This window comes from Dendrobates tinctorius, unplaced genomic scaffold, assembly GCF_039654945.1.
Source record: "Dendrobates tinctorius isolate UK_male_01 unplaced genomic scaffold, ASM3965494v1 ptg000064l, whole genome shotgun sequence".
NCBI classification, from domain to species: Eukaryota; Metazoa; Chordata; class Amphibia; order Anura; family Dendrobatidae; genus Dendrobates; species Dendrobates tinctorius.
In genome coordinates, this window is record NW_027361732.1 from 2,746,547 (window position 1) to 2,772,694 (window position 26,148).

Genomic DNA, 26,148 nt, shown 5'->3' on the forward strand with positions numbered 1-26,148 from the left:
ATGCAGATTATCAAGGAGAAATCAAAGTATTAATGATAAATTTGGGGAATGAGCCTCTAATTTTGGAGAAAGGACAGCGTATTGCGCAAATGCTTTTGATTCCAATAAATTTGTCAGATGTGCAAGAGGGAACAGCCCCTTCAGAATTAACGATCAGAGGCTCAAAAGGTTTTGGCTCTTCTAACATCACTAATGTGGGAGCCAAAATCTTGGTTCAAAATACCCAAGGACCGCCTTCAGAGGCTGAAGTGATAGCAATAGGCAAAGACCATACCCTGTTAATTATGAAGCCAGGAGTGGAAAAATGGGAATATATCCCACAAGAAAAATGTTATTTGAGAGAATAATGTTGATTATTGATTTTATAGATTCCAAATCTTCAAATATGGTTAAGTGGAATCCGTGGGCTCGCGTGTTTGGACAGCATCGGTGCCTGGACTCCTGGAATCTGTCTGACTACAAAATTCAGGAAGGAGTACGTTCCGAGGCCAGGAGATTGGAAGGAATACAACCGAACCACCCCGAATGAAAATGCCGGATGTGGAGGTTGGGGAAAACTCACCACTTAAGTGATTTTTGCCGTTAATCTCACCATAACTGCAAAATATCCCCGACCGTGGTATTATAATGGGACTAAGTCTACTATATACTTAGCTGATAGTAAGGACACTTTGAATATTCAAGCTGAAGATCATATTATTTGTTGGACGACTGAACAATTAACCTTTGATCAGTCGATATGGGATAATTATAGTTCAAAAGGGGAGAATAAAACTGAGTTCACTTTTACTTTAAACAAAACTATGATTATATTTTGTGGTAATGCCACCAATCGTCAGATGGTAGCGATGACAGGACAGAAATATCCGCCTTGTAATAATCACACGGGAACCTATAACGGAACAGGACTATGCTGTGGGATACCTAGTTTATCATGTGTATCATGGAGAAGGATACTCCGGGTGTATCTGATGTCACAGACTAAAGCTGATCCAGGACAGATGAAGAAGATTCCCACATCATGTGTAAAAACAGGAACTCAATCGCAGAAGACTGTCGTTGCAGCCAAAATAATCTTCCCATCTACTCCTGCATGCCATTATAGGGGAAAAAGGGCATGGTATGATACAGTATTGGGAGGAGTCGGGGCTGTGACTGGGACTTTGAACTCATTTGATATTGAAACTTTGGCAAATAAAATGCATAATGCCGGAAAAGATATCCAAGATGCTTTGACTATACAAGGTAGATGGATGCCTACTATTTGGCGTCCTTGGAAGCAGGCATTACAAATGGATACTTTTCTTTTACAAATGAAAAATGTTTCAGATACCTTAAATGTAGAAATTAATACTAATGATAGCATAATAGTTAACTGGACAATATGTACGCTGCAAGCTATATATCAAATTCAGCAGAAAAATATGCAAACTCAACTTATGACCGGGAATGAGTTAGTCTGGAGGACCGTATTTAAAAATACAATCCCCAAGGTTTCCTGGTTAAGAATAGAAGCTCCTAAGATGGTTTGCAACGACACTTTGTGTTCAGGACTATTGATTGTTTATAATGTAACCAATCAACAAGTAATGTGTAGATTTGTAGTGATGCCATTATTATTAGGTATTCCTGGACAACAGTGGTTATGGATGCCCAAGTTTAATGGGTTATATATTGATAAAAATAATCGTACTCATAATTTAAGTTTATGTGAGGATACTTTAGAGGGGAAAATTTGCAGGTTACAATCAGCCGTATATGAACCATGTTTGTTACAAAATACTATGAATGTATGTGAATTCATCATTTTGCCAACCTCATATAGAATGTTGATTGAAATAGCCCCACAAGAGGTATGTGTAATGACGGATGTTCCAATAATCTCTGGAATGATAGTACCTTATGTGGGATGCCTAAGAAATGTAACCGCACTACAATGGGAAAATCGAACTTTTCTGTTAAGCTCAGATGTAACAGCTGCTGCCACTATTGAGTGGGAACCAACAACATTAGAAATCAATAATTGGGAGGTAAATTTAACGAAATTGAAACATATAATTGAACAATCAGAAGAAGGAAAATATATGATTACTCAATTAAATAGAACTATACAAATGCATGTGATAAGCACCACTATTATAGCAGATAAGATTGTAAAAATGGGATCGAGTATTGCTGATGCTACCTCTCATCATTGGTATGATATTTTTCTAGGGTATTCGCCCTCAGCTACCAAATTATTGAATTGGCTGATTCATCCCGTGTTGGTGATGGCTATTGTAGTGAATCTATTATCCATATGGAATTGCTATATAGCTTACAAAATGTGTTGCAAGAAACCACAAGTGCTCATGGTGTCCTATAAAGATGGTGTTTAACCCCTTCACCCCCAAGGGTGGTTTGCACGTTCATGACCGGGCCAATTTTTACAATTCTGACCACTGTACCTTTATGAGGTCATAACTCTGGAACGCTTCCATGGATCCCGGTGATTCTGTCTGACATTGTTTTCTCGTGACATATTGTACTTCATGTTAGTGGTAAAATTTCATTCAAATAACTTGCGTTTATTTGTGAGAAAAACGGAAATTTGGCAAAAATTTTGAAAATTTCGCAATTTTCCAACTTTGAATTTTTATGCCCTTAAATCACAGAGATACGGCACACAAAAAACTTGATAACTAACATTTCCCACATGTTTACTTTACATCAGCACAATTTTGGAACCAAATTTTTTTTTTGTTAGGAAGTTATAAGGGTTAAAAGTTGACCAGCGATTTCTCATTTTTACAACACCATTTTATTTTTACGGACCACATCACATTTGAAGCCACTTTGAGGGGTCTATATGATAGAAAATACCCAAAAGTGACACCATTCTAAAAACTGCACCCCTTAAGGTGCTCAAAACCACATTCAAGAAGTTTATTAACCCTTTAGGTGCGTCACAGGAATTTTTTTGAATATTTAAAAAAAAATGAACATCTAACTTTTTTTCATAAAAAAAAATACTTCAGGTTCAATTTTTTTTATTTTACCAAGGGTAACAGGAGAAATTGAACTGCAAAAGTTATTGTGCAATTTGTCCTGAGTACGGAGATACCTGATATGTGGGGGGGGGGGGGACGACTGTTTCGGCGCATGGCAGAGCTCAGAATGGAAGGAGCGCCGTTTGACTTTTTCAATGCAAAATTGGCTGGAATTCAGATTGGACGCCATGTCACGTTTGGAGAGTCCCTGATGTACCTAAACAGTGGAAACCCCCTACAACTGACCCCATTTTGGAAACTAGACCCCCCAAGGAACTTATCTAGATATGTGGTGAGAACTTTGAACCCACAAGGGCTTTACAGAAGTTTATAACGTACAGCGGTACAATTAAAAAATCATATTTTTTCCACAAAAATGATCTTTTCACCCCAATTTTTATTTTCCCAAGGGTAACAGGACCCTAAAAGTTATTGTGCAATTTGTCCTGAGTACGCTGATACCCCACATGTGGGGGTAAACCACTATTTGGGCGCATGGCAGAGCTCGGAAGGGAAGCAGCGCCATTTGACGTTTTTGGCTGGAATTGAGATCGGACACGATGTTGCGTTTGGAAAACCCCTGATGTACCAAAACAGTGGAAACCCCCCACAAATGACTCCATTTTGGAAACTAGACCCCCTAAGGAACTTATCTAGATGTGTGGTGAGCACTTTGACCCCCCCAGTGCTTCACAGAAGTTTATAACACCCGGGCGTGAAAATAAAAAATTCGTATTTTTTCCACAAACATGATCTTTTAGTCACCATTTTTTTAATTTCCCAAGGGTACCAGGAGAAATTGGACCCCAAAAGTTGTTGTCCAATTTGTCCTGAGTATGCTCATACCCCATATGTGGGAGAAAACTACTGTATGGGCACACGTCGGGGCTCGGAAGGGAAGTAGTGACGTTTTGGAATGCAGACTTTGATGGAATGGTCTGCGGGTGTCATGTTGCCTTTGGAGAGCCCCTAATGTACCTAAACAGTGGAAACCCCCACAAGTGACCCCATTTTGGAAACGAGACCCCCTAAGGGACTTATCTAGATGTGTGGTGAGCGCTTTGAACCCCCAAGGGCTTCAGAGAAGTTTATAATGCCCGGGCATGAAAATAAAAAAATCGTATTTTTTCCAGAAACATGATCAATTAGTCCCCAATTTTTTCCCAAGGGTAACAGGAGAAATTGGACCCCAAAAGTTGTTGTCCAATTTGTCCTGAGTACGCTGACACCCCATATGTGGGAGAAAACTACTGTATGGACACACGTTGGGGCTCGGAAGGGAAGCAGTGACGTTTTGGAATGCAGACTTTGATGGAATGGTCTGCGGGTGTCATGTTGCCTTTGGAGAGCCCCTAATGTACCTAAACAGTGGAAACCCCCACAAGTGACCCCATTTTGGAAACGAGACCCCCTAAGGGACTTATCTAGATGTGTGGTGAGCGCTTTGAACCCCCAAGGGCTTCAGAGAAGTTTATAATGCCCGGGCATGAAAATAAAAAAAATCGTATTTTTTCCAGAAACATGATCAATTAGTCCCCAATTTTTTCCCAAGGGTAACAGGAGAAATTGGACCCCAAAAGTTGTTGTCCAATTTGTCCTGAGTACGCTGACACCCCATATGTGGGAGAAAACTACTGTATGGACACACGTTGGGGCTCGGAAGGGAAGCAGTGACGTTTTGGAATGCAGACTTTGATGGAATGGTCTGCGGGTGTCATGTGCGTTTGGAGAGCCCCTGATGTACCTAAACTATTGAAACTCCCCACAAGTGACCCCATTTTGGACACTAGACCCCCCACAGAACTTATCTAGATGTGTGGTGAGCACTTTGAACCCCCAAGTGCTTCATAGAAGTTTATAACACTCGGACGTGAAAATAAAAAAATCATTTTTTTCCACAAAAAAGATATTTTTGCCCCCAATTTTTTATTTTTCTAAGGGTAACAGGAGAAATTGGACCCCAAAAATTGTTTTGCAATTTGTCCTGAGTAGGCTGATACCCTACATGTGGGGGTAAAACACTGTTTGGGCGCATAGCAGAGCTTGGAAGGGAAGGAGCACCATTTGACTTTTTCAACTCAGAATTGGCTGGAATTGAGATCAGACGCCATGTTGCATTTGGAGAGCCCCTGATGTGCCCAAACAGTGGAAACCCCCAATTCTAACTCCAATCCGAACCCCAACACGCCCCTAACCCTAGCCCTAACCCTAACCCTAGCCCTAACCCTAACCCTAGCCCTAACCCTACCCCAACACACCCCTAGCCCTAATGGAAAAATGGAAATAAATACATTTTTTTTATTTTATTATTTTTCCCTAACTAAGGGGGTGATAACGGGGGGTTTGATTTACTATTTATGGCGGTTTTTATGTTTGGCGGCTGTCGCACGCTAAAAGACGCTTTTTATTGTAAAAATAGTTTTTGCATCACCACATATTGAGAGCTATAATTTTTCCGTATTTTGACCCACCGAGTCATGTGAGGTCTTATTTTTTGCGGGACGAGTTGACGTTTTTATTGGTACCATTTTCGGGCACGTGAAATTTTTTGATGGCTTTTTATTCCGATTTTTGGGACGCAGAATGAACAAAAACCAGCGTTTCATGAATTTCTTTTGGGGGGGTTGCGTTTACACCGTTTCGCGTGCGGTAAAATTGATAAAGCGGTTTTATTCTTCGGGTCAGTACGGTTACAGCGATACCTCATTTAGGTCGTTTATGTTTTTGTCGGTTTTATGCAATGAAAACTATTTTATATAAAAAATAATTATTTTTGCATCGCTTTATTCAGCGAGCTATAACTTTTTTATTTTTTCGCTGATGATGCTGTGTGGCGGCTCGTTTTTTGCGGGACAAGATGACGTTTTCAGCGGTACCATGGATATTTATATGCGTCTTTTTGATCGCGCGTTATTACACTTTTTGTTTGGCGGTATGATAATAAATCATTATTTTTTTCTTCGTTTTTTATTTTTATTTTTTAAGGGGTTCGCTAAAGGGGTTAACTAATGGGACAGTTTTATAGGGCGGGTCGTTACGGACGCGGCGATACCTAATATGTGTACTTTTATTGTTTTTTTTTTATTATTTCCAAAAAATGGATTTATTGGGGGAATATTTTTTTTTTTTTTTCTAATTTATTTGGCGATTTTTTTTTAATTATTTTTACACTTTTTTATTTTTTTTTTTACTTTATTAATTAGTCCCAGGTGGGACATCACTGTCCTGTGACAGATCGCTGATCTGTCACATCACAGATCACTGTGACAGATCAGCGATCTGACACAGGCACTGCAGAAGGCTTCCTCATGCCTGCGCTTTGCAGGCAGTGAGGAAGCCAGCTTCCGCAGGCCCCCGAAGGCCCCCGTCGCCATCTTGGATTCGGGGGCCTGGAGGGAGGGAGTCCCCCGCAGCAGCGCTGCACATTGCGCTGCCGTGGGGGGCTCAGGGAAGCACGGAGGGAGCCCCCTCCCTGCCGGTGCTTCCCTTTAACCCCCGGTACACCGCGATTGTGTTTGATCGCGGTGTGCAAGGGGTTAACGTGTCGGGGGCGGTCCGTGACCGCCCCTGACACTTTGTGCCGGGTGTCAGCTATGATAATCAGCTGACACTCGGCCGCGATCAGCGGCGCTCACCACGTGGGCGCCGCTGATCGCGCTGACGTACTATCCCATCCCCGGTCATACGGGCCCGGGTACCGTGGACGGGATAGTACGTCGGATGGCAGAAAGGGGTTAAAAGACTGCAATCAAGGACCGATTGTGATACAAATGGGATATGCATGAGTGAGAGACTGGTATAGATAGGCATCCAGTCAATAAGGTAGTGATTGCAGTACATTGAAACATCCATTTGGATACTATGGATTGTGACCGGAATCTGAACTTTTCCTACCATGAGGAGAGCACACACTCAGGAATGTGAAAAGCAACCACCTGCTCAGGCATTGTTGTGGGAGTTGGAAGGGAGGAATGTGAGAACCAAACCAACTGAGATAAAGGAGGAATGTGAAAAAAAACAAGTTACTGCGCATGACAGCGCGTGATCAAGGTGAAACCTGATTCACTGCGCATGTCAGTGCGTGATCATTCCAATTAAGATTATAAAAAGTACTGACCTCCTCAGCGGGTAGGGACTTTCCACACGATTCAAGTGGACGCACTTAGTCTGTGATGCTGACCGAGGAAAACCCCTTCCCGCTGATCGAGGTCCCCCGATGTGAAGGGTGATGCTACAATAATTCGGTAATTATTATTGATGCTGAAATCTTTCATGTCATAACTGTCGTTTTTAAATCAATGAGACTATTCATGTGCTATGTAAAACAAAATGATTGCTTGCTAAAATAAAAGATTGTCAATAATCTTTGCCTGGTTGGGATGCCAGTGAGCGCTACGTAAGTTAAGGTAAATAACCTAATTTGGGAGAAAATTTAGCAAGACACCGATCTTGCCTGACAGTCCTTGCTTTTTCACAGCGAGTCCTCCCTAAACTTAAATCTCTGTTCCTGCGTACGTGCACCGACACAAGAGGAGAGAGGAGCCCAGCGATATGTTCACAGTGTCAGCACAGGTACACAATTAGTATGGATCTCAGGCTCCCGTCAGTCTGTGGTTCCATTCAGACTGTGTAGCAAGTGAGCGGCTTAAAAAAAAAAAAAAAAAAAAAAAAAAGGCGTGCCAACGGTGCACTGAAGCAGCCTAATTTGCATATAAATTAAAGGAAAATTTTAGCTGCAGTAAAATGTATAATATTAATCCATATTGGCTGCTACAGTGGTCTACACTGTCACCCAGGATTACGGAACATGCACAACCAAACAAATGATCTTTGCAGGAATATTATTTCATAGAACTATTGCTTGCGGATCAGAGATTTTTAATTAAAAAAAAACTACTGGATGAAAAAGTAAAATCACAGCCAATTGCAGATGGTGGCAGTCTGATCAGTTGGCAGAAACTTGTTTGCTGGAAAATTTCACCCAAAGAATGTTTGTTCTGGTTGAAACCATCAACACCTTAGATAACAGTCAGATATCTCTCTCCCATACACATAAAGCTTAGCAGAGCGTGCGATGAGGTGTTCATAAAGTGGGGAGAAGAGGCATATCAGCCTGCAAAACAGTCCAGGAGGCCCTCGTACAGATCAGGAGGTTGGCGGGTTTCGCTGACTTATGTGTATGGGGACCAATAGGCTAGGATGTTTGACTTCAGACAAGATAATTAGGAATAAAGAACATAAAAATATACTCACATGTTATTTGACTGGTCCATGAAAATGTTCTCAAAGGTCCTTAACAGAAAATAAATGGCAAACAATTACTTTGTTTTACATATAGCATGTCAACATTTTCATTGGTGACTCTTTTGTTGTACAAGTAAAATTATTACATTTCCACATAGATTGTTAGCTAATAACACACAGAAGTCGGACTTATATATTCATTTTGCCGAACTGAAGAGACCCAGCAATAATTATGTTAAAACCAAAAAAAGTTTATTGAAAATTATTAAATAATTATATAAATATACCACCATGGATTAACAATCCTAAGCGCTGTTTCATTTTATCAGGTAAACTCAAACTTATGTAATTGTCCCTTTGTATTCATTGTTTATTGAGTTTACCTGATAAAATTAAACAGCGCTTAGGATTGTTAATCCATGATGGTATATTTATATATTACATACTATTATGATGGGGTTGTGGTATAATGTCATTACCTTTATAGTAACATATTGGGTAGGTACTATTAGCTGTTAGCATTGCTATTAACTTAGGGTAAACTTGATTAGTTTTTGGATTACCCACACTATTTGTAATCTGTTGTGCTGTGGTGGTTTAAATCCTCCTGCTGGGCATTTTGTCTTTTTTATAATTGTTTTAATCATTTTCAAGAAACTTTTTTGGTTTTAATATAATTATTGCTGGGTCTCTTCAGTTCGGCAAAATGAATATATAAGTCCGACTTCTCTTTGTCTTATTAGGATTTAATTAAGTGCCAGTGTACTTGATATGGACTACTTGTTGATGTATAGATTGTAAGCTGGTGAGCTAGGTGTTACTTTGTGATGTCTTTATTGGCTGTACATGTCCCCGATTAATTGTAAAGTGCTGCGGAATATGCTGGCTCTAAATAAATAACATTATTATTATTATTATTATTATTATTATTAGTCATACTGGTAAGAATAGCTAACATTGTAAAGGAAAGCACTGAGAAAAAAGTAACAATGTCTAAGTGTACACAAACCTAGTGACAGCAGGAATGTAACTGGACAGTTTTATAGCACCTGTATATTAATCCCTTAGGCTAGTTTCACATTTGCGGACGGAGGGCTGCGGACTTCCCCCATCAAGCCGCACCCCCTCCGGTTAGCTCCGCCTATTTCTGCATGCGGCCTGCGCACCCTATCTTTAACATTGGGTACGCAGGCCGTGCCGCAGTATGCGGATGCTGCCTCATGCGTCGTTTTGACGATGTGGCGCCCGCATAAAATTCCAACAGGATGCGTTCTACGCGGGTCGCCGCACCGTCAAAACGACGCACGGCCAGCATACCCAATGTTAAAGATAGGTATACGTAGGCCGCATGCAGAAATAGGCGGAGCTAACCGGAGACAACGCGACAGGTGCGGGGCTTCACGGAGGAAGTCCGCAGCCCTCTGTCCGCAAATGTGAAACCAGCCTTAGTGACCAAGCCAAATTTCACCTTCATGACCGGGCCAAATTTTACAATTCTGACCGCGGTCACTTTATGAGGTTACAACTCTGGAACACTTCAACAGATTCCACTCGGAGTCTGTTTTTTCATCACATATTGTACTTCAGGTTAGTGTTAAAACTTCTTCTATATGACTTGCGCTTATTTGTGAAAAAAAAAAAAAAACAGGATTTTTGGGTTGCTTACCGTAAAATCTGTTTCTCGGAGCCTTCATTGGGGGACACAGAGACCATGGGTGTATGCTGCTGCCACTAGGAGGCTGACACTATGCACAAAAAAAGGTTATCTCCTCCTCCGCAGTGTACACCCCACCGACCGGCAGGGAATTCCTCAGTTAGTGAGAAAGCAGTAGGAGAAGAAACAGAATAGATTGAAAACAGAACAAACAACTCAACTGTAACCAATCAACCAAAGTAAGAACAGGAGTTGTAGAACATGGGAGGGTGCTGTGTCCCCCAATGAAGGCTCCGAGAAACAGATTTTACGGTAAGCAACCCAAAAATCCTGTTTTCTCGTTCGCCTTATTGGGGGACACAGAGACCATGGGACGTTCCAAAGCAGTCCCTGGGGTGGGAAACAAACTTCCATCAGGCCAGTGGACTCACCACTGCTGCCTGCAGAATCCTTCTACCTAGGCTGGCGTCCGCCGAATCGTAGGTGTGGACCCTGTAGAATTTCACAAACGTGTGAACCGAAGACCAGGTTGCAGCTTTGCAAAGCTGCAGCGCGGAGGCTCTGTGGCGTACCGCCCAGGAAGCACCCACTGCCCGGGTAGAGTGCGCTCTGATCCCTGGAGGGGCCACTCGATGCTTAACCCGGTAGGCCTCCAAAATTGCCGATCTGATCCAGCGAGCAATAGTAGCTTTGGAAGCCGGGTGACCCTTCCGCGCCCCATCTGGAATGACGAAAAGAGAGTCTGTCTTTCGCAAGGAAGACGTCCTAGACAGATAGACTCTCATCGCCCTGACCAGATCCAGCTTGTTCAGGGACCGCTCCTGAGGGTGAGTTGGACTCGGACAGAAGGACGGCAGAACAATATCCTCATTGAGGTGAAAGGAGTACACCACCTTCGGAAGAAAAGAGGGCGGAGGCCGCAGAACTACCTTGTCCTGGTGAAGTACCAGGAAAGGAGAGCGGCAAGAAAGCCGCCAATTCCGACACGCGCCGGATGGAGGTGATGGCCACCAGAAAGGCTACCTTCCAGGAGAGAAGGGAAAGGGAGACTTCTCTGAGAGGTTCAAAGGGAGAACCTTGCAGAACCTCAAGAACCAGATTAAGATCCCATGGATCTACGGGCGCTCGATACGGAGGGGCCGTGTGAGCCACGCCCTGAAGAAAGGTTTTGACCTGAGGGCGGAAGGCCAAAGTCTTCTGAAATAAAATGGAGAGTGCAGAAACTTGACCCCTCAAGGAACTGAGAGCAAGCCCCGCATCCAGCCCTGCCTGAAGAAACGCCAGAACGGAAGGGAGCGAAAAGCACATAGGCGCGATGTTATTGGCCTCACACCAAGTGAAATAGGCCTTCCAAGTACGGTAGTAAATTTTGGAAGATGATGGCTTCCTGGCTCGGATCATGGTATGAATTACTCGACCGGAGAATCCTGCCCGTTTCAAAACCTCGGTCTCAACAGCCATGCCGTTAAATTGAGCGGCCGAGAATTGGGGTGGCAAATCGGACCTTGAGACAGCAGATCTGCCCTGTCTGGATGCTTCCAGGGAGCGTCCGCGAGAAGGTTGACAATGTCCACGAACCAAGACCTTCTGGGCCAATTTGGGGCGATGAGAATGACTGGAATTCCTTCTGCTTTGATCTTCTTCAACAGCTTGGGAAGAAGAGGCAGGGGAGGAAACAGGTAGGGGAGCTCGAACTGTGACCAAGGGATGGCCAGAGCATCGGCGCCCACTGCGAGAGGATCTCGAGCTCTGGATACAAACTGTGGGACTTTCCTGTTGAGGCTACGTCCGGGGTTCCCCAACGACTGCAGAGCTGAAGAAATACCTCCGGGTGTAGGGACCACTCTCCTGCCGCGAGACCCTCGCGGCTGAGAAAGTCGGCGGCCCAGTTGTCTACGCCGGGAATGTGTACCGCGGAGATTGTCGGAATCGAAATCTCTGCCCACTGAAGGATCTTGGACACTTATGCCAGGGCTGAGGCACTCCGTGTCCCTCCTTGGCGGTTGACATATGCCACCGCTGTGGCGTTGTCTGTCTGAATCCGGACAGGCAGGCCCCTGAGGAGTCTCTCCCAGTGGACGAGAGCCAGATGGATCGCTCGTATCTCTAGAACGTTGATCGGCAGAGCAGATTCTTGAGTCGACCAACGACCCTGAACAGTGTGATTGCGGAACACTGCACCCCAGCCGAGGAGGCTGGCATCCGTTGTTAGAATCTGCCAATGAACAGGAAGAAAAGACCGCCCCAAGAGGATGAGAGGTGACGTCAACCACCAGTTGAGTGACCGCTTGATCCGGCATGAAAGACGAACAGGGCGATCCAGGGACAGAGCCGACCTGTTCCACCTTGACAGAATGGCGTGTTGGAGAGGTCTGGCGTGAAATTGGGCAAAGGGAACTGCCTCTATCGCCGCCACCATTTTTCCCAGGACCCTCATAGCTGTTCGGAGGGACGGAAATCGTGTGGTCTGCAGCGATCGCACAGCCTGCTGCAGGGAGAGAATCTTCTCTTGTGGGAGAAAGACCCTTGACCGACGAGTGTCGAACAGTAGGCCCAGAAACACAAGACGTTGAGTAGGGACCAGACAGGACTTTTTCCTGTTGATGATCCACCCGAAATCTGAAAGAGTGTCCAGGACGATCGTCAAACTTAAGCGCGCCTGCTGGAAAGAGGGAGCTTTGATCAGAATATCGTCGAGGTACGGAAAAAGAACGAGACCTCTGATCCTCAACAAGGCCATCAACGCAGCCACAATCTTCGTGAAGACTCTGGGAGTGGTGGCGAGACCGAAGGGCAGCGCGACGAACTGGTAATGTTCCTAGCGAACCGCGAAACGCAGGAACTTCTGATGTCCGGAGAATATGGGAACATGTAGATAGGCATCTTGGATGTCTATCGAACACATGAATTCCTGCTCCTCCATAGAAGCGATTACCGAACGAACCGACTCCATCCGGAAGTGGCGAAGACGAACTCTCTTGTTGAGCAGCTTGAGATCCAAGATGGGTCGGACCGCCCCGTCTTTTTTCGGCACGACAAACAGGTTTGAATAAAACCCTGTAAATCGCTCTGATTCGGGAACGGGCACAATCACCCCGGAACTGAGGAGAGAGTCGATGGCCGTAAAGAACCCCGGGATCAAAGATGGATCTTTTGGAGGACGGGATTCGAAGAAACGATCCCGTGGAAGAGAGACGAACTCTATCTTGTATCCTACCATACAACCTCCCTGACCCAAGCGTCCTCTACCGAGGCCAGCCAGACGTCCTTGAAGAACAGGAGTCGACCTCCCAATTGGGAGGGACCCTCGGGAGTCCGAGGATAGTCATGTTGATGTGGGCCGACCCGATCCGGATCTGGATGGTCTGCCCCGCGAAGAGTGGGAGCGCCAGGAGGGAGTGGGTCTGAAGGAAACTTTCTTCCTATCTTGGCGTGCCTGCGGTCTTTGCTGGTTGGAGGAGGTCTCCGCCGTATTGAAACGGCGGTAAGCGCGAAAGGGTCGAAACTGACGCCTCAGTGGGGGTCCGCGAGGTTTGGCCCGAGGCAGGAGAGAACTCGTGCCTCCGGTGGCGTCCTTAATAATTTGGTCCAATTGGGATCCAAAGAGGCGCCCTCCCTGAAAAGGCAGATTAGTAAGAGACTTTTTAGAAGACAGGTCCGCCTGCCAGGCCTTGAGCCAAACTGTACGTCGGATTGCCACAACGTTACTTGACGCCTGGACTGCGCAGGATGCGGCATCCAAAGAAGCAGAAAGCAGATAATCCCCCGCATGGGAAATCTGATTGGCAAGATCAGCCAATCGATCTGGTTGTGCTTTCTCTAGGATGCCCTGACGAAGATCCTCTGCCCAAGTGGCTATGGCTTTTGCTGCCCAAGATGAAGCAAAAATTGGGCATACCGCCGTCGAAGCCGCTTCGAAGGCAGACTTCGCTAGGGATTCTATGATCCTATCATTAGAATCCCTAAGAGACGCCACGCCTGAAAGCGGGAGAACCGTGTTATTAGAAAGCCTGGACACGGGCGGATCGACCGAGGGAGAAGCAGACCAGTTGTCCGTGAGCTCTTTAGCAAACGGGTACAGAACGCCGAGACGCTTCCCTCGTTGAAAGCGTCTGGTCGAATGCCCTCTTTCCCTGGTAAAAATCTTTCCAAACTCGGAATGTAAAGGGAATACCCTGGAGGGTGTTTCCTCCCGTCTGAACGAAACCTCCTGATCTGAGGATTTCACAGGGGGGTCAGCAATGTCGAAGGTCTGCTGGATCGCTGCAATGAGGTTCTGCACAGTAACCCTCATGTTCGCATCCTGATCCGAATCCAGCTCTAAGATCCCCTCAGATGATCCGTCCGAGAGCGCTTCACCTGACTCGGGAGAGGAGTCCCGGGAGGGAGACTGCCGAGAAGGACTAGGTGGTGACATGGGGCGAGGAGAGGAATCCGGCTGGGGATCCTGCCTGGGTCTTTTGCGACTAACGCTGGCCGACTCAGATGGAATCTCTCGGGACCTGCTGGACCCTGTAGAGGTGTCCAGGGGCAACTTATCCAGGACGGCTACTAGGGTCTGAGACACCCTGGTGAGGTCTGCCACTGACTGTGATAGAGACGAGTCCCAGCCAGGCATGGGGGGGGTTCACTCTCGCCTGGGGCCCTAGATGGCTCCTGGGCGGCGTCAGGCTGAATAGGGTTGCTACAATCCAGGCAGAGGGAAGTGGACTGACCTGAGGGAAGTTTGCGATTGCAAGAAGAGCACGCAAAGTACTTAACTAAGGTGCAAGAGAAGGCAGGAGGACGAGAGCGGTCAAACTTAGAATTAGACATACTGACGGACAGTCACTGAGACAGTGCCGGAAGGTTGGGGGACCGGAGGCAGAGGAGGGTGTCAGTCTGCAGTCGCAGAGCTACTCACGGTCCGGTGTCCTGTCGCAGCTTCCAGCAAATGAAGTGCACGGCTCGTCTGGGCTTGCAGGGGGCACGGCAGATAAGACAGCGTCCAGCTGACAGGCTGTGAAAATGGCAGCAGCCTGAGAACAGAGCAGGAAGCGCGTGCTTTCCTGCAGAGACCGAGGAAGATGGGCGGGGCTAACCGCCGAAGTTAAAAATGGCGCCGTCCTATCCAGACTGGGGTGGGTGGAGACAGCGCCGCCTCAGGGAGACTTAGAGTGAGGGGAGAAGGCGGTGGGCAGGCTTAAAGCGGGCGGGAGTAAAGCCCGCCCGAGAAAGAAGGCGGGGGCGTGGCCGCGACGCAGGACAAGTCCCAAGATGAAGCCGGGGCCTGGATTAGATGAGGCGGCCGCCTGTCAGCGCGGGTTTGGAGAGCTCCTGATATAACTAAACAGTGGAAATCCCACAACTGAGCCTATTTTGGAAACTACACCCCTCAAGGATTTCATCCAGGGGTAAAGTCAGCATTTTGAACCCACAGGTACGACACAAAATTTGAAAACATTGGGTCATCATAATGCAAAAGTTCATTTTTTTTTTCACAAAAATGTTGCTTTAGCCCCAAATTTCTCACTTTTGCCAGAGATAACGCTAAAAAGTGGACCCCACAATTAGTTGCCCCCACTTTCTTACGAGTGCGGTGACACCCCACATGTAGTCAAAAAGTTCTGTTTGGACAAATGGCAGAGCTCAAAGCGGAAGGAGAATATTTGAATATTGGAACACAAAATTGGCTCTATTTGGAATAGATTGTCATATTCCTGTGTGGTTCAAGAGCAACATAAATCCTGCATAAATGTCTTTTTTGTAAATTATACCATGTAATGTATTTATCTAGGGAGGTAATACATAGTTTGATACACAGTTGATGCAACACAAGTTTGAAAATTTACAATTTGCATTTTTTTTCCCACTGTCTCTTTTATGATTCTTTTTAGTAAGTTCTAAGGCTGGGTTCACATTACGTTATAGCAATCCGTTAGACTGACTGCGTTACACCGCGGTATAACGCGGTGTAACGCAGTCCGTTAACGCTGCCATTCAGCCCCATTGTCAGGCGCATCGCGACGCATACCGTAAGGTGGCACGCGTTCGCGATGTGCAGTAATTCAGTGTCGGAGCCTCGGACGCGGGCTGCAGCGTCTGAGGCTCCATCATCGCTAGCGCAGATGGAACATCTGCGCTAGCGGTATAGCATAACGCATATCGCTACGCGTTGAACAACAGCTCAAATTTTACTGTACTAGTTTTTCAGTTTTCAAAAATACATCCAATATGGCACCAATGTGAATACTGGACACACGGCTGTGGCTATAATAATAGATGGTCCACCATTTGGTCTTTAGGGTAAAACTTATGGAATTCCAGGACCCATTCAAAGCTTACAGAGAAATTGAGCTACCAAACAAGAAATCCTTCTAGGAATTATTACTCACAAAGGGAAGTATGCCTCTAAAAACACATTTGCTGATTATAAAACTTGGTTTTGTAAACACAAGTTGTCTTGCAATTGCATATATTGTAGCAGGAATAATAAACTGTACTGGAATGAAGGGCAAAATTTGGAGGAAAATGCAGTAAACATGGTAAAGCGGAGTTTGCTCAAAAGACAAAAGGACATCAGCAAGGCTAGAATGACTTTCAGACGTTGGTCGTAAAAGGTCAGTTTCGCTTCATCAATCCTTATGTCAGAGATGAATGTGCCAATAGACGTGGTACACCATAGCAGGCTCCCATTAAGGTAGGAACCGCTATGTATGCAAAACAATCAATCCTCTACAGAATCCGTAAAGTATTGTCCCGTACAGGAGGTTCGGCAAGAACCATGCATTAAAGCCTAGAGTTTATAAGTACAGAGCAGCCTCATGAATGTGCCAATAGACGTGGTACACCATAGCAGGCTCCCATTAAGGTAGGAACCGCTATGTATGCAAAACAATCAATCCTCTACAGAATCCGTAAAGTATTGTCCCGTACAGGAGGTTCGGCAAGAACCATGCATTAAAGCCTAGAGTTTATAAGTACAGAGCAGCCTCATGAATGTGCCAATAGACGTGGTACACCATAGCAGGCTCCCATTAAGGTAGGAACCGCTATGTATGCAAAACAATCAATCCTCTACAGAATCCGTAAAGTATTGTCCCGTACAGGAGGTTCGGCAAGAACCATGCATTAAAGCCTAGAGTTTATAAGTACAGAGCAGGCTCATTATTAGAGATCCTTCAATAAAATGATCAGGCCCATACCACCAATATAAACATATACAGTTGTGGCCAAAAGTATTGACACCCCTGCAATTCTGTCAGATAATACTCAGTTTCTTCCTGAAAATGACTGCAAACACAAATTCTTTGGTATTATTATCTTCATTTAATTTGTCTTAAATGAAAAAAAAAAAAAAACACAAAAAGAATTGTTCTAAAGCCAAATTGGATATAATTCCACACCAAACATAAAAAAGAGGGTGGACAAAAGTATTGGCACTGTTCGAAAAATCATGTGATGCTTCTCTAATTTGTGTAATTAACAGCACCTGTAACTTACCTGTGGCACCTAACAGGTGTTGGCAATAACTAAATCACACTTGCAGCCAGTTGACATGGATTATAGTTGACTCAACCTCTGTCCTGTGTCCTTGTGTGTACCACATTGAGCATGGAGAAAAGAAAGAAGACCAAAGAACTGTCTGAGGACTTGAGAAACCAAATTGTGAGGAAGCATGAGCAATCTCAAGGCTACATGTCCATTTCCAAAGACCATAATGTTCCTGTGTCTACCGTGCGCAGTGTCATCAAGAAGTTTAAAGCCGATGGCACTGTGGCTAACCTCCCTAGATGTGGACGGAAAAGAAAAATTGACAAGAGATTTCAACGCAAGATTGTGCGGATGTTGGATAAAGAATCTCGACTAACACCCAAACAAGTTCAAGCTGCCCTGCAGTCCGAGCGTACAAGTGTCAACCCGTACTATCCGTTGGCGTCTGAATGAAAAGGGACTGTATGGTAGGAGACCCAGGAAGACCCCACTTCTTCCCCGAGACATAAAAAAGCCAGGCTGGAGTTTGCCAAAACTTACCTGAAAAAGCCTAAAACGTTTTGGAAGAATGTTCTCTGGTCAGATGAGACAAAAGTAGAGCTTTTTGGGCAAAGGCATCAACATAGAGTTTACAGGAGAAAAAAAGAGGCATTCAAAGAAAAGAACACGGTCCCTACAGTCAAACATGGCGGAGGTTCCCTGATGTTTTGGGGTTGCTTTGCTGCCTCTGGACTGCTTGACCGTGTGCATGGCATTATGAAGTCTGAAGACTACCAACAAATTTTGCAGCATAATGTAGGGCCCAGTGTGAGAAAGCTGGGTCTCCTTCAGAGGTCATGGGTCTTCCAGCAGGACAATGACCCAAAACACACTTCAAAAAGCACTAGAAAATGGTTTGAGAGAAAGCACTGGAGACTTCTAAAGGTGGCCAGCAATGAGTCCAGACTTGGAGAAGGCACCCTTCAAATATCAGGGACCTGGAGCAGTTTGCCAAAGAAGAATGGTCTAAAATTCCAGCAGAGCATTGTAAGAAACTCATTGATGGTTACAGGAAGCGGTTGTTCGCCGTTATTTTGGCTAAAGGTTGTGCAACCAAGTATTAGGCTGAGGGTGCCAATACTTTTGTATGGCCCATTTTTGGAGTTGTGTGTGAAATGATCAATGTTTTGCTTCATTCTCTTTTGTGTTGTTTCATTTAAGACAAATTAAATGAAGATAATAATACCAAAGAATTTGTGTTTGCAATCATTTTCAGGAAGAAACTGAGTATTATCTGACAGAATTGCAGGGGTATCAATACTTTTGGCCACAACTGTATAAGTAATATAAATGAAAACAAAAATATTGTGTAGCAAGACATAGTTGTAAAAACAGTCAAACTAAGATGAATGGTCAAAAATGTTTATGAGAGTATTCAAGTCCAGGAATTGTCAGATGACATGACTTTTTTCAAGAATATTTGTGGGGTTCACACTCTGGGGTGTACAGACGTGGGCATGGGGACGAGAATTTGTCTGAATAATAGTTTGGTATGCGATTGATCAAGTCTTGGAATTAATTGTGAAATGGGGTAAAATGTGATTTACTGATGAAAATATTCTATTCATTACTTATCCCATAAAAATTACTGGGGCCACTAAGCAGAAAATATAAATTTATAAAATTTAAAAAAAAATAATAATTGTAAGATGTGTGGGCACATAGGGCATTAGTACCGGGAATCACTCCTATCATACTTCCTACAAACCCGGCATCTTTTTTGGGGATACTTTTGGGTGGGAGTGGCAGGTACAGGGCAAAGAAAATGGCGTACTGCAAGCCTCTGGTCATCCTCGGCATCCTCTTGTGCCATCAAGTCAAATATAAGGCATTCAACAATTGTCTCCTGGAATTGGAGGAAAATGAGCGCTCTTTTGGATTTTTTGTACAGAACTAAACTGTTGTATGTAGCAATTTGGATGAGGTAGATTGCTACCTTTTTATACCATGCCCTGGTCTTCCGCTTCACCAGGTATGGCTGCATCACCTGGTCTGGGACAGAAAAGCTGCAAATTCAGGAATACTGTGGACAGATTTTGTTGCCCAGTAGAAGCGTCATGTTTGTTTGTTTTTGTTTTTTTACCACTCCCATGTTTAGGGTAAGGCCCAAAAAAATTAATTTTGGGGACTTTCGTGGGGCTCCAAAAACAGGAATGAAAGGCAGTGGATTTTGGGAGATATACTGTCATGCATATAAATTGTTTTGGGGGGGCGATCAATTCTAGGACTTATAGGCTAACCAAAATTTGAAAAAAAAAAAATCAAATGGGGTAAAATTGTTGACATCTAATTTCATTCCAAAGGCTGCTTAAAAAAAAAAAAAAAAAAAAGAGGGACTTTGAGGGCAAAATGATCCATCATGATACCACAGCGATGGGGGTACTGCGGTCCTTGGTCCTGCCTCTGACGCTTCAGCATTGACGTCCGACTCCGCTACCATTTGTGGGATCCCGTAGAGGAAAAGTCATCTTCATTCTCTGTAAATTGCTCTCCTCCAGGGGCAGATTCAGTATCACTACCGGAGCAAAAGAGGCTGTACACTTGCTCAGCGCTGAATGTTCTGTGGGCAATTGCTTTATTCGCCTACCTAACAAAAAAAACTAAACTTAATGTAACACTGACATTTTTTTTTTTACTTTTGAAAAAACTGCCTAACCTTAATAACCGTAACTGCAAAAAAAAAAATTATTACAAAAAAATGTAAGTCAGACAAGGGGCAAGGGGGATGATACAGAATGGGGGCGGGTGATCAATTCGGTTTAGGGGATTTACAGACACGCAGGTTAGAAATGTGATTTTTTTTTTCTTCACTTTCTTTTAACTGACAGGTTAGCACTCTGATGTAGTGTCTCTTCTCTCAAAGAACAACTACAAGGAGAAAAGAAACCAGAACAACCCAAGTGCTGCCATATTTACCATTACTGGGGGGTCTTTTGATCACTGTGATAGGGTCTATCACAGTAATCAAAAGCCAGCAGCCAATCAGAAGATTCCCAGTGGTTGTCGGGTGCAGGCAGGCAAATCTTGGCAGGTGCACTGCGCATGCGCCCACAATTTCTTTATGCAGAAGAGGTGGACCAGGGGATCACGGATGCAATACCAAAGGTATCGTTGGGGGGGGGGGCTTGGGAACCCAATTTCTCTCGTCTCTGGTATGTTAGATCATATCAGAGGAGAGAGAAATGAATTTTAAATCAGAATATATATATATATATATATATATATATATATATATATATATATATATCCTCACGTACACTACAGGGAACTCTATTATAAGACTTCTGGGTCTGAGGAGGATATGATCGCCATGATTCAGTGAATAACGGCGATCACATGACAGGGGACCATGAAAACCAGCCCTGATTATGTTCTCCAGGGGTCTCAGCTATCCCCAGTAGCTGAGACACCGGAGATTCTCTGATGCTGGGCGGCACTGGACCCTAATTTCTCAGCGCTGTTAAAAAGCGGCGCTTAGGAATAAGGCCCCTTGACTGCCAAAAGTAAAAGGAGTACCCACAGGGCTAAAAAGGAAAATATAAAGAAAAGAATGCAATGGTTTTGAAATCTTTTAAAGCCATATTTTACTCACAACAGAACATAGAACACAGATCATAAGGTGAAAGTTACAAATTTCCCCCCTCATTTGAAAAAAATTAACTGATTTAGAAACTGATGGCAAAAACACATCTGAAAATAGTCTGGACAGTGCCAGGTCTACCGTTGTGTCACATGTCATCTTTTTTGCTGATGTGATGGATGCAGGATGTGGTTTACCACTGCACCGTACAGGTCTCTTTTTCTTCACTACGTTTTAAATGTGCTTTGGCCCAAAGATAGCAGTGTTTCTGGATTGTGCAGAATTATAGCTTCTTGTTTGCCTATTCGAGCTTAACTTGCATTTGTGGACTGCACGGTTCACAGGCAATTATTTCTGGAAGTATTCCTGAGCCCATGCAGTGATTTCCATGACCGATTGCTGTCTATTTTTAATTTAGTTCCCCATGAGGGCCTATAGATCACGAGCTCCCAATACGGACTGTTGGCCTTGTCCCTTTGTGCATATGGATTTCTGCAGAATCTATTAGCCCAACTACTGAGGACTCTCAATCCTGAATATTTTGCAGAATCTATGAATTTTTTGATTATATTACATCTTTTACATGGTGATTCCACATTATAGACTTTGCAGTTTTACGATAAGTAACATTTTTCTGAAACTGCTCCGCGATTTTTAGACTCCACTGCTCACAGATTGGTGAACCTCTGATCATCTGCTTCTGAGAGACTCTGCCTAAGATAAGGCCATGTTCACACATTCAGGATTTTACATCAATATTTGAAAGGCAGAAACAAGAGAGGAACAATCAGAGGAAACGTATAACAGAAACACATCATCACTTTCATCCACTCCTGGTTTTGTCTTACAAATATTGAATATGTGAATGTGGCCTAGACCATGCTCTTTTTTTAATCATATATGTGACTTAGCTGAAACCTAACTCCCATCTGTTTCTCTTTAGTGCCACTTACTTTTCCAGCCTTGTGTCAACTGTCCAAACATTTTTGTGTTGCGTTGCTGTCTTCAATTTCTAAATTAAACTTTTTACAAGCTAATTTCTATAAATTAAAAGGTTAAATGCTTAACTTTCTTCTTCTGAGATATGTTCTATGTGAATAAACACTGTTATAGAGATTTTCATGTAATTGCAATCTTTTTTACATTTTATACAATTTTTTGGGGAACTGAGGTTGTACTAAATTATCCCCATTGATGTTGACATGTCCATTGTGCTGATGGTGTCATGCATAGACTGTAATGAAAAGGCAAATAGCAAAACCCAGTTGCAACGTTTACTCATACATTTCTAGGAGGAATAATAGAGGAACAGCACAACACGGAATCTATAAAAGGGACTTTTCACATAGGATGCAATTTGCAATCAAGTGCAATGCTGTCGGGGGTTTTCCCTGCTCTGCAGTTTCCGCGAGGAGCACTACTTTGAGTTCTATCAGTTTTCGTAAACCTGACCCACTGTAGGATTCTGCTTTCCACGGGTCTGTCAATATACATGACTAACTGAACGAGAGAGATCAGAGTGGACATCTAGCTTTGTACTAACATTACTAGCTAGTACCTGAACACACATTGTAGTATAAGCAAACAGTTTTGTGTGAATACACTACACACCTCTGCCCTTCCCATGTAATTACCTGCTCAGTGACGCTACAATGTGCAGACAATGATATTAACAAGGGACACTCCAAGTTTGTTTTTTTTTTGTTAAAATCATTGCAACTCTGGACAGGATATCTACCGCTTCATTCAGCCTGTGCTATGAAATAATGTAGGCTGAATATACACATAGCAGAATTGTTACAGAAATGTGAGCAACGTTCTCTCATCTCTAAGGCTTGCCAAAACCCATCTGTTTGCTCCCACTCTCGTCCTCTGCAAACAGTGCGCGCGCCAAGGAAAAGACATGTCTGCACACAGTGTGTGCACCGAGGAAAAGACATGTCAGCACACAGCGCACACGCCGAGGAAAAGACATGTCAGCACACAGCGCACACGCCGAGGAAAAGACATGTCAACACACAGCGCACGAACCGAGGAAAAGACATGTCTGCACACAGTGCGCGCCTGGGGAAAGACATGTCAGCACACACGCCGAGGAAAAGACATGTCAACACACAGCGCACGAACCGAGGAAAAGACATGTCAGCACACAGCGCGCACTGAGGAAAAGACATGTCTGCAACACAGCGCACACGCCGAGGAAAAGACATGTCAGCACACAGCGCACGAACCGAGGAAAAGACATGTCTGCCACACAGTGCGCACTGAGGAAAAGACATGTCTGCACACAGTGCGCACTGAGGAAAAGACATGTCTGCACACAGTGTGCACTGAGGAAAAGACATGTCTGCACACAGTGCGTGCTCCAAGGAAAAGACATGTCTGCACATAGTGCGCAGGCCGAGGAAAAGACATGATTGCATACAGTGCACGGCTGTGCGCGCTGAGGAAAAGACATGTCTGCACACAGTGCGCGCCGGGGGAAAGACATGTCAGCACACAGCGCACACGCCGAGGAAAAGACATGTCAGCACACAGCGCACACTGAGGAAAAGACATGTCAACACACAGCGCACGAACCGAGGAAAAGACATGTCTGCACACAGCGCACACGCCGAGGAAAAGACATGTCAGCACACATGCCGAGGAAAAGACATGTCAACACACAGCGCACGAACCGAGGAAAAGACATGTCTGCACACAGTGCGCACTGAGGAAAAGACATGTCAGCACACAGTGCGCACTGAGGAAAAGACATGTCAGCACACAGTGCGCACTGAGGAAAAGACATGTCAGCACACAGTGCGCACTGAGGAAAAGACATGTCAGCACACAGTGCGCACTGAGGAAAAGACATGTCAACACAGCGCACGAACCGAGGAAAAGACATGTCTGTCACACAGTGCGCGCCGAGGAAAAAAGACATGTCTGCACACAGTGCGCACTGAGGAAAAGACATGTCAGCACACAGTGCACGCACCGAGGAAAAGACATGTCAGCACACAGTGCGTGCGCCAAGGAAAAAACATGTCTGCACACAGTGCGCGCGCCGAGTAAAAGACATGTCTGCACACAGTGCGCACTGAGGAAAAGACATGTCTGCACACAGTGCGCACTGAGGAAAAGACATGTCTGCACACAGTGCGTGCTCCAAGGAAAAGACATGTCTGCACATAGTGCGCAGGCCGAGGAAAAGACATGATTGCATACAGTGCACGGCTGTGCGCGCTGAGGAAAAGACATGTCTGCACACAGTGCATGCGCTGAGGAAAAGACATGTCAGCACACAGTGCACGCGCCGAGGAAAAGACATGTCAGCACACAGTGCGTGTGCCAAGGAAAAGACATGTCTGCACACAGTGTACGCGCCGAGGAAAAGACATGTCTGCACACAGTGCGTGCTCCAAGGAAAAGACATGTCTGCACATAGTGCATGCGCTGAGGAAAAGACATGATTGCATACAGTGCACGGCTGTGCGCGCTGAGGAAAAGACATGTCTGCACACAGTGCGCGCGACAATTAAAAGACATGATGAGGGGGATAACTTGGAGATGTGACTGTGCATGCACCAACAGAGACATTTTGTTGGAGACAATTTTTTTTTTTTTTCTAGAGACCACAGCAATTATTGTGCAGGCGCGATATTTCAAATAGGAGGCAGCTCACTGGTGGATTAGCACCCTGTTATTCACACAGAAAGATAAACAATGGACCCGAGCACCAAAATAAAAATCTGCCGGCTGGCCACCCCGATGCAAGAAGATATAATTAAATAAAAACTATGCACAAAGATTATACAAGAACCACAAAACGGATTTCTGCACTGCAGGTACCGTTTTAGCATCACAGCCCCACATGGCTATGATGTGTGCACTTTACAAAATCCTGCAGATTATCTTCAATTAAAATAAAAATAAATCTTGTTTATGTAGTGCCAAAGTGACTTATAGAAATTATCATGCTGTCCCGATATAGACTCACAATCTAAGTAAGTGTAGAAGGAACCGGAGCCCCCAAAGGAAACCCTTGCAAACACGGGGAGAACAATCACGCCTTGCAGTTGTATCGCTGCCCACAGAGAGCAAAAGATTTACAGTAGTCAATCATGACAGGCTGAACATGGAGAAGCCACTTTTACGTGAGCCCAGAGCTTAAGAGGTTGTTATCCTCATCTCTGCTTTTCATGACCAAGAGGGAAAGAACAGCTTCTAGATCCAGGGTATCAGAGGAGCTGCCACAAAAGCAGATGCACACAGCTGGACTATGCTGTTGGAGTAACTCCGGAGTTGGGGAGGTACAGTAGCATCCCTTGTGTGTTATGCTGCTTCTGTAACTCCCATTCATTTCTGTAGGAGTTACCAAAACAGTGAAGTACAGCTGCACTCAAATCTTCTCGTAGCCTCACCACTGGTGGCCAGAAACAAACAGAACTTAAGGGCCTGTCACACTAAGCAAAATCGCTAGCAATATCGCTATAACTTGTGACGTTATAGCGATATTGCTAGCAATATCGCTGTGTGTGATACTTACCTATGACCCGCTCCCCCGCTGGTTATCGCTGATCGAGCGAGAACGTTCAGGACTGTTTCTCGTCGTCAGCTTCCTGCGGCGCTTCCTGTGGAGAGACGAGCGACGCGTGGAGCCGGGCGGGAGGACGCAGGATCGCCTAGTGTGACAGGTAAGTAGCGACCCCCATCCCCTGCGATGTCGCTGGTGAGATCTGCCTGTGTTGCAGCTCACTAGCGACCACTTAGCGATGTACCAGCGATCCTGACCGCGTCATATCGCTGGTTGGGATCGCTGGTACATCGCTAAGTGTGACAGTACCTTTATTCCCATCTTTGCCAGGCAGCAATGTGCAGAGACGGGAATAACCCTTTAAATCCAAAGCCTGTCCATGGACTGTAATTTTGGTACTTCAAGACACCCTTTTTAGCAACAAAAAACCTTACTTAAAAAAAAGTTCAGTTAATTGAAAAAACAAAAACCCACCACCGACACAACGTCATCCTGATCACTGAGAGAACTATGCAGCATCAGTTTTTTCTCATCCAGCGAGACACTGATCACTCTCTGAGGCTATGTGCCCACAGTAGCGTTTTTGAAACGCTCAGGAAACGGGTCTCCT

At 44.7% G+C, this 26,148-nt stretch overlaps 1 protein-coding gene across 2 annotated transcripts in view; it reads right to left on the reverse strand.

The window, feature by feature from the left end:
• RB1 (RB transcriptional corepressor 1) overlaps positions 1-26,148 on the reverse strand; it is a 383,417-nt gene that overhangs the window by 317,545 nt on the left and 39,724 nt on the right. For both annotated transcript variants that reach the window (XM_073580241.1, XM_073580240.1), the window contains exon 5: positions 8,283-8,321. In XM_073580241.1, coding sequence (XP_073436342.1) covers positions 8,283-8,321 — 39 coding nt within the window. The remainder of the gene's footprint in view (positions 1-8,282; positions 8,322-26,148) is intronic.